General features: G+C 38.6%; 1 protein-coding gene across 1 annotated transcript in view; it reads left to right on the top strand.

Annotated features, from left to right (window-relative positions):
* AKAP6 (A-kinase anchoring protein 6) overlaps positions 1-13,121 on the top strand; it is a 486,146-nt gene that overhangs the window by 226,152 nt on the left and 246,873 nt on the right. Inside the window, exon 5 of the mRNA XM_020870415.2 lies at positions 7,494-7,616. Coding sequence (XP_020726074.2) covers positions 7,494-7,616 — 123 coding nt within the window. The remainder of the gene's footprint in view (positions 1-7,493; positions 7,617-13,121) is intronic.

Below are 13,121 nucleotides of genomic sequence, written 5' to 3'. Positions count from 1 at the left end.
GCACATAATAGGTACTCAGTTAGTATTAACTTATTATGAGTTCCAGTTTATTCCTATTTCTTTTACTCATTCCCATTTTTATTAGACTTTGATGATATGCATTCCAAACTTGTTTTGCCCTTAATATTGTTGACTATTTCTTTTTGTAAATAAGTAAGGAGTAACTGACCCACTCCAGTATTCTTGCTTGGAATATCCCATGGACAAAGGAGCATGGTGGGCTGCAGCCCATGGGGTCACGGAGTCAGACATGTCTTAATAACTGAACAGCAGGGAGTAACTGAAGTCAAAGCCTTTGGATGTTGAAGGAAAGCCTTTCGCATTATGAGAGTCAGGGATCTTTCTGGGCTCTTTTCGGAAGACAGTTGAAACCCCTGTCATTAGTATTTGAAGGAATTAGAGATTCAGCTAAGTTTATCATACTCACATGATACCGAGTTCAGAATAAGACATCTCGCCCGGCCAGTTTAAAATAATACCATTCTTTGCCCTTTTTATTCTCTTTCCAACTGACAGCCTTTATTCTGGGATAGTTATATTAGGAATATTTTCAAATTCTAAAGACATTTCATTCAACCTTTAGAAGAGAAGCTAAATATTTCATAAAACATTTCAGTATTTGAGTTTTCTTATGGCAACAGAGTTAAAACTGCCTTAAAGCATTTCATTTTCTCTTCAATCTTTCTTCTAAAAGCACATACCATATCCTCCCTTCTGTCAATTACTTGTACTGTGTTGGATTTGATAGGTAGGAATGTGGGTAAATGTGTAAGTTGGTAGAGTTTAAAGTATCACTTTTAATTCCCTTTCATTTGATCTTGAGCCTCAGTGTCTTGGTAGCATGTCACATACACAGATATGTGGTTGGGAAAGGTGAATTGCATTTGAAAACTATTGTATAAAAAGCTAAATTAGTCATTTCATATAAGAGTTAGGTGTATAAGCAAAAATGGAAGGTTAAATATATATGTTGGTAGCGTGCATGCTAAGTTGCTTCAGTCATGTCTGACTCTTTGTGACCCTGTGGACTGTAGCCTGTCAGACTCTTCTGTCCATGGGATTCTCCAGGCAAAAATGCTGAGGTGGGTTGCCATACCCTCCTCCAGGGGATCTTCCCAACCAGGGATCAAACCCAGGTCTCCCACATCGTGGGAAGATTCTTTATAGTCTGAGCCCCAGGGAAGCCCAAGAATACTGGGTAGCCTATCCTTTCTCCAGGGGATCGTCCCTCCTGCATTGTAGGAGGATTCTTTACCAGCTTGAGCTACCAGGGAAGTCCCATATGTTGGTAGATACACATATTAAATCTCAATGCATAATTTTGCTTATAAGTGGAGTTCTAATTTTACCAGCTGCCAGAACCTAAATAAAGCTTCCTTTTGGGTAGGGGAAGAGGATTGCAATTACTCATTGGTACTCATTATTAATGTAAAGACTGGCTCCAAAGCATTTGTCCTGGTTTGAAAAATGAAGCCAGATTATCCTTAAAGTGAGAAGCATGACCCCTTTTTGGGACCTGCAGGTGGGATAAGAAGTAGGGAAATCTTTGCTCACCTGCAGATTCAGATGCTGCCGCTGCCACATCCCCTCATGTGATGACCTAAGACAAGTTACGACCCCCTTTGCATGCCCAGAGCAGTCGGTGACATCTCTCATGTTATGACTGTGGGGGGACTTTTCTCTCCATCTTCCCTGTGACACCCAGCAAAATGCTGTATGCTTAGTGAATAACCAAAATGTTTTGAGTGAATGATATAAAAGATCAAATTGGAACCTGTTCGTTAGAAATGGTTTTTAAAAATTGTTGATCAAGCCAAACTTTAAAATATATATTTCTCTTGAAATCTTCACATAAACCCCTAATGGATATCCCCATTCCTATCTTACCAATGAAGAAACTGAATTTCAGAGGCACCAAGTGGCTCGTTTAGTTTATACTGTTAGTAAGAGACGGATGGAGCCTGGAATCAAGTTCAGTTTTGTCTGGTTGTAATAGCTGCTCTCTTAATATTATCTGCACTGGTTCATGATAAGCATGGTCCCCCTCCCCCTGCCTTTTAATATACCTTCTCCTGTCATCATGATTAATCCTCATTTAAATGTTTTTCAAGTTCTAATTTCTGCCAGGGACTTAGGTAAATTGTTAGATCAGCTGGCCTTTCATGATTTCACATGGTGCCAGCTGGGCTCTCTGGATTCAGGTGTTGAGTCCACCGCCTCTAGCCACATGGCATTGGGCATGTCTCCTTACTTCTCAGGGCCTCAGTCTTCTCATTGTAAAATGGGGGCGACAGTAGTACCCACCTCACAGGGTCTTTATGACCCTACTTGGTGCCTCTGAAATTCAGTTTCTGCATTGATAAGATAGGAATGGGGACATCCATTAGGGGTTTATGTGAAGATTTCAAGAGAAAATATGTTTTAAAGTCTGGCTTGATGATCTATTGCATATTGCTTTTAAATGGTCCTGGCATGTTTGTTGTTGTTCAGAAGCCAAGCTGTGTCTGACCCTTCGCAACCCCATGGACTGTAGCGTGCCAGGCTTAGGGAGTGCTATGTGAGGATTACTTATTGTTTCAGCTAGCATTTTTCAGATAAGGTCATTCATGGAATCCTTTAATCTTGGAATACTTAGAAAGGGGTAATTACTTTTTTTTTTCTTTTTTTCTTCTTTTTTTTTTCATTTATTTTTATTAGTTGGAGGCTAATTACTTTACATCATTGCAGTAGGAGAAAGGGGTAGATATTTTTGAATGCTTTAAAAAGTTTTAACAGCGAAGGCTGACCTTTTCTAGTTTCAAAAATACAATGAAAATAGTTCACTTTCTGATGCTTTTCAGCATGTCCCTCTCTGAAGGCAGTTAACTTGATCTGGGCTAGGTCAGACAACACACTTGATTTCTGTGTCCACCAAGAAATGTGCATCCTTCTCGGGATGAACACACACATGTTCACATATATCCAAACAGTAAACACCAAGAGGACATTAGCAGTTCAGCTCACTGACTAAACTACCTCCTGAGGACTAAGAGCTGTCTCCTCTGTGATTGAACTGAGTCAAACTCATCTGTAATTGAGGCACTGATAGGATGGGCTTGCTTAAGCATGTGCTGCCTCAAAAGTTTGGTTTAAATTTTCTATAAATTAGAAATAAAATTTTGGTTTAAATTTTCTATAAATTAAAAATCAAATGTATGGTGATTTTTGCTTGCTAAAAAAAAAAGATTTTTTAAAAAGTCCCTGCTCTCATCAGAGATCCCCTTTCAGAAAAATTAATAGAAAATACTGAATGTGAGGGGGAGGGACTTTTTTGAGAGTTTTAATCTCAGTGCTAAGAAGGTGAGAGTGGGAACAAATGTTTCTTCTCCTTCATCTGAGTCTGGTAATACGTCTCTCGGAGCACTGTTTCTAGAGGGCGCTGTGGTTCCGTGAGAGGAACAGACTGGAATGGGATGTGGATTCAGATTCCAGCTCTGCCTCTAGGCTGGCACCCACCTTCTTTGACCCTCAGTTTCCTCATCTGTAAAATGACCATAATCAGCACCACTTCACAGATTTGTGTTGACAACACAAATATCTGCTTCCTATTTTATACCCCTTTCCCCTTTTACCAAAATAGTTTTCAACTTCAATTTATCCTAAAAAGCATGTACTTCTATTAAAAAAATTACCCCTAGACTTTTAACGACACAAGGCAAGGGGACCACGCCTCATTTTCTCCTGTGTTGGTGTTTCCTGGCCCACGTCTGATGCAAGGGAAGCTCTGTTTCTGTCCTAGCTGCACACAGCAGTTTTGTCAAAGGGCCACAGGAATCACCCCCACAGTTCCTAGCTAACCAGACCAGATTTGCCAGAGAAGAGAAATAGATAGGAAAATAAAACAAATAGTGAGTATTCTTTAAAAAATTGGAACATAGTTGATTTACCATATTGTGTTAGTTCTAGGTTTACAACAAAGTGATTCAGATATATATTTTTTCCAGAATATTTTTCATTATAGGATATTATGGGATGTTGAATATAGTTTCTTGTGCTATACAGAAAATCCTTATTGTTTAACTGTCTTATATGTGGTAGCGTGCATTTGTTAATCCTGTACTCCTAATTTCTCCCTCCTTTCCCCACTTTATCCCTCCCCACTTTGCTCTTTGGTGACCATAAGTTAGTTTCCTATGTCTGTGAATCTGTTTCTGTTTTGTAAATAGACTCATTTGTGTTATTTTTCAGATTTCATGTGTAAGTGATATTATATACTACTTCTTTGTCTGCTTTAACTCACTTACTATGATCATCTCTAGGTTTATCCATGTTGCTGTAAATGACAATATGCCATGCTTTTTGTGGCCGAGTAATATTCCATTATATATATACATACACTACTTCTTCTTTATCCTTTCATCTGTCAATGGATACTTAGGTTGCTTCCATGTCTTGGCTATTGTAAATAGTGCTGCTATGAACATTGGGGTGCATGCATCTTTTCAAATTAGAGTTTTCTTTTTTCATGGATATATGCCTGGAAGTGGGATTGCTGGATCATATGGTAGCTCTCTTTTTAGTTTTTAAAGGGAACCTCGACACTGTTTTCCATAGTGGCTGTACCTGTTTACCCACCAACAGTGTAGGAGGATTAATAATGGGTATTTTTAACCTGTCATGAGTGTAGCTGTTTGCAAGACTCAACCTTATATTTTCCTTGCAAATATAATCTTCAAATGTATGTTAACCAACTGAGGGCTTTAGCAAATTATTTTACACAAACTTGTAAGTGTACATTTTTATATACTTTCACTGTGCTTCTTAGCCTTTAAAAAGATTCATTCTTTAGAAAGTTTCAAAGTAAGATTCTTTAAAAGCATCTCATTAAGGAACTTTCAAAATGTAAATGATTTGATTCCTCCAGCAGATGATCTGAAAGTGGGAAGCGCACTGTTACTGATGATAACAGGCTAACGGCTGTTCCATTTCCTCCCAAGTTGGGTGACCAAGGTTTCTGCTGCAGGTGGACTCCTGGCTTGACTCCAATTATCAGACCTTTAGAACATGTGTCAAATATGAGTATAGCCAGGAACACACCCACGAGGAGACAGTTAAGGGGGTGGCCCAGGAGGACTGGTGCTTGTGGACTGGGTCACCCTCAGTGTGCGCCTGGCGTGCTTGGCAGGGAGGCAGAGAAAGATAATGGAAGAAGGGGCAAAAAGGAACAATCAGGAAATTGGTGGTAGAAAATGACAAGAGGGATGGAATAGATGAGATACAGGAGTATGAATGAGGAAAACTAAAATGTGGCCTTTCAAAGGCTTGTAATTCAGTCTGTAGCAGCGAGGCAAACGTGTGTAAAATGTGCTTTTTGTGTAGTGCAGCATTGAATTGTGTTATGAAGAAAATCTGATTTTCATAGTCATCTTTGAGTCTCCAGGTAAATATGCGTAAACTCAGAGTATTAGAGAAACAGGCAGGTAAAATACTAAGAACAGAAACAAACTTAGGTACAGACAGAATTCTGATACAGGCAGAATAAGTTTCACAAAAAAGTCCAGGTACATATCTCAACTCTATTGATGGTTTAACTTTTTCTACTGATTGAAATTACCAGGATTCAGTAAGCCAGTGCTTAGACATGCTTTATGATCTGCTGATATTTTTTGCTTCACTGATATTTATCTTTTTGTTCCCAGTAATATCCAGCAGTGTGCTTCACACAAAGCAGCTGCTTAATAAATATTTGTTAAAAGAATGAATAAGGGACTTCCCTGGTGGTCCAGTGACTAAGAAGCCCCCTGCCAGTGTAGGGGACCCATGTTCAATCCCTAGTCCAGGAAGATCCCGCATGCCATGGAGCAACTAAGCCTGTGCTTCGCAGCTACTGAGCCCGCACTCTGTAACAAGAGAAGCCACTGCAATGAGAAGTTCATGCCCCACAACCAGAGAGTAGTCCCTTCTAGCCACATTTAGAGAAAGCCTATGCAGCAGCAGTGAAGACCCAGCACAGACAGAAATAAATACATAAAAGTTTAAAAAGAATGAATGAAAGACCAGTATCTATTTTACTAGGATTTGATTTATATTACAAAATAAGTAAAATTTGGCATTTCCCCCTCAATTTCTCATGTTGTTACTTATGTCAGCCTAATTTTCCTTCATTCACACCACGAAGACTCTAGCAGAGCTTCTGAAGATGAACATCAAATATTCGTTTTTCTGTATCCAAATGTGAATTCTCCTGCACGTTGCATAGCTCAGTGTATAGAGTGGAGCCTATTTGGTTTCTCTAAGAGTATCCTCTCATGATACGAGAATAGATCTGTCCACTTCACAGAACACTGGTTGACACACCACACAGAAACAGGCTGAGAGAGGTGGAAAGATAGCAGGTGACAAAAGTCTCAGAAATCAGATGGACTTTAGTATCACTTGCCTTCATAATTTCTGTTTATATTCTTATGGCTACACATAAGTAGGAGGGAAGGTGGAAAGCTGAAATTCCCCCTGGTAAGGAGGAGTGCTTAGATTTTTATTGCAAGTTAACTATTAAAGCAAGTTAAGTATTAAAGTATTAATCAAAGATAATCAAAAGGTAACTCTGAAGAACAGGTTAAGTTCAACAGAGAACTAGAATCCCAAGCCATCTCAATGAGTTCAAATACAGAAGCCTGTCATTCCTCCGTTTGACCTCCAGGTGGTGCTGTTTACCCAGCCATGGCAAGCCGGTGGCCAGCCCCATTTCCTTCCCTTAAATTCAGAGCTGGGCTTTCATTTTTTCAAAATATTTTCCGTTTCCACAGATGTGTTCTTTTAAATGGCCAATAAATTTTTGTAACCACTGTTTGAAAATTTGCAAGATTATTGTGAATTGTGCTTCTTAGCCAAGAATTTTTTTTTTTTTTTATGTCCAGGACACACCCAAAGTTAGGCCTTTACATTTGTTCCTTGGTCCTGTACCTTTTTTAGTTTCTTAGAACCCAGACTCAATCACAGACATTTGAGCTGTCAGTAGAAATCATCCAAGTCCCTTTAAGCACTTATGTGATTTAAAAATAGATTTCTCCTTCAGTTAAGGCACCTCAACTCCTTGGGCTTCTAAGTAAAGAACACCATCTTTACTTTATCCCCCAAAGCCAGGTTCCTAGCAGACTTGACCTGATTTTTTGGTGAGGGGGCTCTTGTCAGACACCCAGAAATGTTTTGATGATTTGAGGGTCAGCTTTCCAATGACACCCTGCAGTCCAATCTGAATTCCTCAAAAAAAAAAAAAAAAAAAGCAAAATCTTTCCTAGGGAAAAAACCATAGTGGTATCATGAACAGTTTCTTTTCATTTTAATGGATTTCAGTGGCAGGAATGGTGGGAATTTTGTTGTACAGTGTGGACATAGAATGGGACTGCAGTGGTATCAGCTTTACCATCGATAAGGCATGGAATTTTTAAGCTTGGCTTAAAAAATAACCTATTAACATGCTTTTCTTGTTCCCCCTCCCCCTTTTCTGTCACAAGGGGTTTGTAAACAAACTGGATGAATTTATTCAATGGTTAAATGAAGCCATGGAAACCACTGAAAATTGGACACCTCCTAAAGCAGAGACGGATGGCCTAAAACTGTACCTGGAGACACACTTGGTAAGCCAGACTGTTGCTCTTAATATTAGTTAGGGACGAATTTTAATGTGGTCCTTGTTTGTTTATGGAGAATGTCGATTTTACTTATCAGAAGTCATTATATGCTAATAAACCAAGTTTTAATGGGGTAAATTACAGAAGCTGAAAATTTACAGGCATTTCAAGTAATACTATGAAATCTAAATTCTCCGTATTTCAAGCTATTTTATCAAAACTTTTCCCAGAAAGGTAAGTAATTATTTTAAAAAATATCTTAGAAAATTTTACTAGACCTTTGCTCTCTAAAGTGATGACTGAAGTTTTTCTTCTTCTTAAAAGAATAAATGAAAGGTCATTTTGCTGACCATTCTAAGCTTTCTAGAATTCTTGTAAAATTAATGAAACTCTCATTATCAAGAGGGTCTACTTTATCTGTTCTACACTGGGTTATTTTAATAAAATATTTAAAATGATGATCTCCATCATTTTTGCTGCTATGTGGGTTTTTCAGCATATAATTAATACAACTGTCATTACTCTTGTCCCTGTGCACAAGGAAAGCCATGGAGAGAAAGTAGAAAACACTTGGATGAATATGCTTCTGAATATGTTAGAAGCAAGAATTATAGACTGGGGGACATTTGATGAACCTCATGAGGTTTTTACTGAATGCTTCAAATGGCCGATATCAATTATGAAGGGGTGGAAACCAAGTAGCGGAGTGTGATAAAGCATGAAGAAAAAGCACGTTGTCAGAGGAAATGAAAATTCAAGCTTTCAGGATCTCATCTTTATTCCTTTCACCGATAGCATAAAATTGACAAAGGCAATGAACACGAATTCTTGGGTACCCAGCTGTGGGACTGATTCTCTGCCCCTCTCACACACTCAGAATTTGGATTGACTACACATTGTGTGGGAGTCCTGCATGTATGTGAGTTCACAGGGTTCCGGAACCACTCCCTGTGATACTAAGTGCATGGAGGAGAGAGAGAAAGGAGAGAGAAGGAAAGAAGAGGGGAAAGAGAGCAGGGGTGTTTTAGTTCTTTAGTGTTTGTGTTTTGCAGTGTGTTTTATATCATTGCAAGAAAAGCAGGAAGAACAGCCTCAAAATCCTATTGCTACATGTAAATATCCTGTGGATGATTTTTTTAAAAACTCACAAAACTGTGTGGTAGAGGCTGAGTATATTGTTTCCATTTTTAGAGACCTGGGTTGATGATGTGTAAAAATGCCACTGACCCTAACTACCTCTCTTGTACATGGATTTTAAAATACTACCCTTAGTATTCAAATCCCTGTTGAGTAGAGCCTTGCTTTTTTTTTTTTAAAGAGGGCATTTCATAATAGCAAGATAAAGATATTCACTGCTTTATAATGTAAATTGTATTAATTAGGATGTCAACTTTTCACTGGCATTGTTCTGACAGAAACTCTAATCTGTGTTTAAACAGGAGTATATGAACTTTATTTCACATTAAATGTGCTGTCTTAATTTCTCTTGATTTAATATTTTATGGAAAACACAGATTTCGTTTTTGAGGTCCCAGAGGGCATGAGGACACAAGGGGCACTTTAACTCTAGGTTAGTTTTTGAAAGCCAGGCAAGGAACCAAGCTCTCTCATCTCTTTGGGAGCTGAATGACCTGACCTCTTGTTTATGTACTCCTCTTCTCAAATCCATATTGCAGAATTATTCACTTAGCACCCCTGTGTTGGCCTCTGTCTCATTCTAGCCCAATACCATCCACTAGAACGTTCTGTGATGATGGAATATTATTCTATATTACACGTCCATTGTGGGAGCCACTAACCACACCTATCTACCGAGCACTTGAAATGTGGCAAGAGTAACTGAGGAAATGAATTGTTAATTCTGATGAACTTACATTGGATTTTAAATTGCCACATGTGGCCTGTGTCCACTGGATTCTGGTCTTGTAAATTGCAGAGCTCTTTATAGACCATAATAACTTGCAGGTATCCAGTACCGGCTTCATAACAACATTCCCGCCTAAAATATAGAAACTATTATGCTCTTTGCTATGGATTCTACAACAAACAGTCCTTCTTAAAATGTCTATCTATCTCTTAAAGAATAACCTTGTTTCCACCTGACGATCAACACTTTTTTGAATGATTTTTTTCTACTGCCATGTCTGTATTAGTTGCAAGAAATAACATAGGAACATCATCATCACCTTTGCAAATAGTAAGGGACTATAATCTCAATTTGTTCCTGTTGTTAAATCACAATCTTAGGAAATTAGGAGTAATTTTGTTTTAACAGTTACTGAAGACCTAGTGTGTATGGATTGCCATTGAGTGATGCTAAAAGACAGTTATTGAGTCACTGTTTTACTGCATGAGGTGTTTGTTAATCTAGATACAGCCTGTCATTTAAACATCTTTCATGCAAACTCGACGTTACTCTGTCTCTCTGAGCACAATGTCTATCTACATAGCTCCTGAGCAATATTGTCATTTATATTTTTTATTGTATTTTTTTTTTACTATAGTGCTGAGTTAATATTGTTATTCTTCTGAAAAGTAGGTGAAAAAAAATCTACCTTTCCATAAAGAAAGTATACAACTGAATCTAGAGATTTATATTTCTTAGTTCACCCTGTATAAGTCTTTGCTGCTTCTTAGTGAGTGGGCAAGAGGTATTTTCAAGAGTATCTAGTATGTGGAATTAGCTACATGATGAACATCTCTATAGAGTCTATAATTTAATGTTAAACCAACAGATGTGAAAGCCTCTGGGTCCCATGTCTTCCCTGATTTAATAATGTGATAGAATTGTTGGCACCCTGCAACGTTTATTATAAAGAAAAGCAAATAAACAATAGCAAAAGGTGTACATTTATATTTTGATACTTAATTCAATTATTTTCCATGACAGTAACCAAGGGTTTTTTACCAACACAAATCAATTAAAGCTTCACAATACCTTTATGAGAGATATGAAGGAGCTTTATTCTAACTGTAAGAAATACTGTGAAATTGCAATGATACATCAATGATTTTCCATGATAATTAATCATCTGCTTGCAACCTGGCTGCTCCTTCAAAAATACAATTCCTGTCTTTTTAGAAAATGACATTTTCAGGAAAATGTCAGTCTAGAAAGGTATTTTGCAAATATTGAACACATTGGATGACCCTCTTTAAAAACTACTTTTATAGTAGCACTGTATACATGTGTTCTTGAATGGATTTCCTTCTTCACCTCTGTCCACTTTTTTAAACAGCTTCATTGAGGTATAATTTTGACATCCTAAATTGCATATATTCAAACATTTTTACAAGTTTTGACAAGTTGACAAATGTATACACCCATGAAACTGTCACTACAATCAGGACAGGCAACATATCTATCACCTCCAAAAGCTTCCTCCTGCCTCTTTATAATTGCTCCCTCCCTGCCCTCACAGACTTTTCTTCATCCCCAAGTAGTCATGAGCCTTTAGTTTAGTTTGTACTTTCTAGAATTTTGCATAAGTGCAATCAAGCTATATGTTCTCTCTCTCTCTCTCTCTCTTTCTTTTTTCCTTTTTTGGTTTGGTTTCTTTCACCCAGCGTACTTACTTTGATTTTGTATGTTTCAATTGTTCAATTTTATTGCTGAATAGTATTCCTTTGTGCAGATATAATACAATTTGTTTATCCATTCACCTGATGGTAGACACTTAGGTCATTTCCCTCACCACCATTTTTATTGTCTAAGGAAGCAAAAGTCACCCTACATTTAAATAGAAGCATCATAAATAGTTTTTCCCTTCGAAAGGATTTTTATTATCTTCAGTTAGACTACTGAGAAGCAAAGCAGGAGAGCAGGACAGTAATTTTTTCCTCAGAGATTACAGTCCATGTCCATTTCCTGAAAAGACAACTTTCATTTCCTAAATAGTGTTTATCCATGCCTAACTCACCAAATGGCACCACATCATATGCAATCAATTGCAGGAAAACAAAGCAGAAATTGGTTTTTGTTTTTTTAAACCTGTAGCCAGAGTATCCAGTAGGAGAAGGCAAAGTCAAACTGACACCAGACATCTGTACAGTAATTAGGAAAAAGAGCCAAGCCCAAAGGCCTGGTTTAAACTTGGGAGATAAATTTGCACAGGCAGTGCTGTGTCAGGTTGTGCAAACATTAACCAACCACATAGAAAAAGCCTTGGAAAAACAACATTCTTAATTCAGTTTGATAAATGAGAAAACATGGAGGGGGGATGATGATGATGAGTCCATATGTATTAAGCACCTATGAGTGCCAGGCAGTTATTTACATGTTAGGAATACATGATGAATGAGTTTCACATCTTTCTTCCAGGGATTTGTAATCTAAGGGAGATGACCATAGATTAAATGTAGTCATCTATAGACCCATAAATGATGAATGTAATATAATTTTGAGCAGTAAACTTCTTGTGAGATAAGCCAAGTACTGTTCAGAGCATAGTGTGAAGTTTTATTGCTCTTCCTCAGGGTAGGGAAGGCTCAGAGATGTAATTTGATGTAGACCTCACAGGCCATATATAATTTCTTGGATAAAGAGGGGAGGTGAGGAGATGGGGGGAAATTTTATAGGCAAGCAGTGGTCATGTATGGATGTGAGAGCTGGACTGTGAAGAAAGCTGAGTGCCAAAAAATTGATGCTTTTGGACTATGGTGTTGGAGAAGACTCTTGAGAGTCCCTTGGACTGCAAAGAGATCCAACCAGTCCATCCTAAAGGAGATCAGTCCTGGGTGTTCATTGGAAGGACTGATGTTGAAGCTGAAACTCCAGTACTCTGGCCACCTCATGCGAAGAGTTGACTCATTGGAAAAGACCCTGATGCTGGGAGGGATTGGGGGCAGGAGGAGAAGGGGACGACGGAGTATGAGATGGTTGGATGGCATCGCCGACTCGATGGAGTTTGAGTCAGCTCTGGGAGTCGGTCATGGACAGGGAGGCCTGGTGTGCTGTGATTCATGGGGTCACAAAGAGTCAGACACGACTGAGCGACTGAACTGAACTGAACTGAAGGGAGGTGGGGTGAGCTATTTGATGTGACTGAGGCTAGGTTGTGTCTTGCAGGTTAGGGCTGGGTGTTAAAAGAGATTGAATGTCCTTTGAGTGGATTGAACTTTTTTTGGTGGGCAATGGGGATTCATAGAAGGTTTGATTTTATTTTAAAGCAGGAGAGTGACAAGAATCAACTGTTAATTCCATGGGGGAAGTCTCTGCTTGCCATGAATTAACTGGATAAGTCGATGGATTAAGTGAGAGGATAACAATGGACATAATGGAAAATAAATTTGAGTATAGCATTTGAGGGTCTTCCCCGGTAACTCAGATGGTAAAGAATCTGCCTGCAATGCAGGAGACCTGGGTTTGGTCCCTGGGTCAGGAAGATCCCCTGGAGGAGGGAAAGCTGCCCATTCCAGTATTCTTGCCTGGAGGGTTCTGTGGACAGAGAAGCCTGACAGGCTACAGTCCATGGGGTCGCAAAGAGTCGTACCGCGACTGAGTGACTAACT

Source organism: Odocoileus virginianus, chromosome 16 (assembly GCF_023699985.2).
Source record: "Odocoileus virginianus isolate 20LAN1187 ecotype Illinois chromosome 16, Ovbor_1.2, whole genome shotgun sequence".
Taxonomy (NCBI): domain Eukaryota; kingdom Metazoa; phylum Chordata; class Mammalia; order Artiodactyla; family Cervidae; genus Odocoileus; species Odocoileus virginianus.
This window is presented reverse-complemented; position numbering and strand designations above follow the sequence as displayed.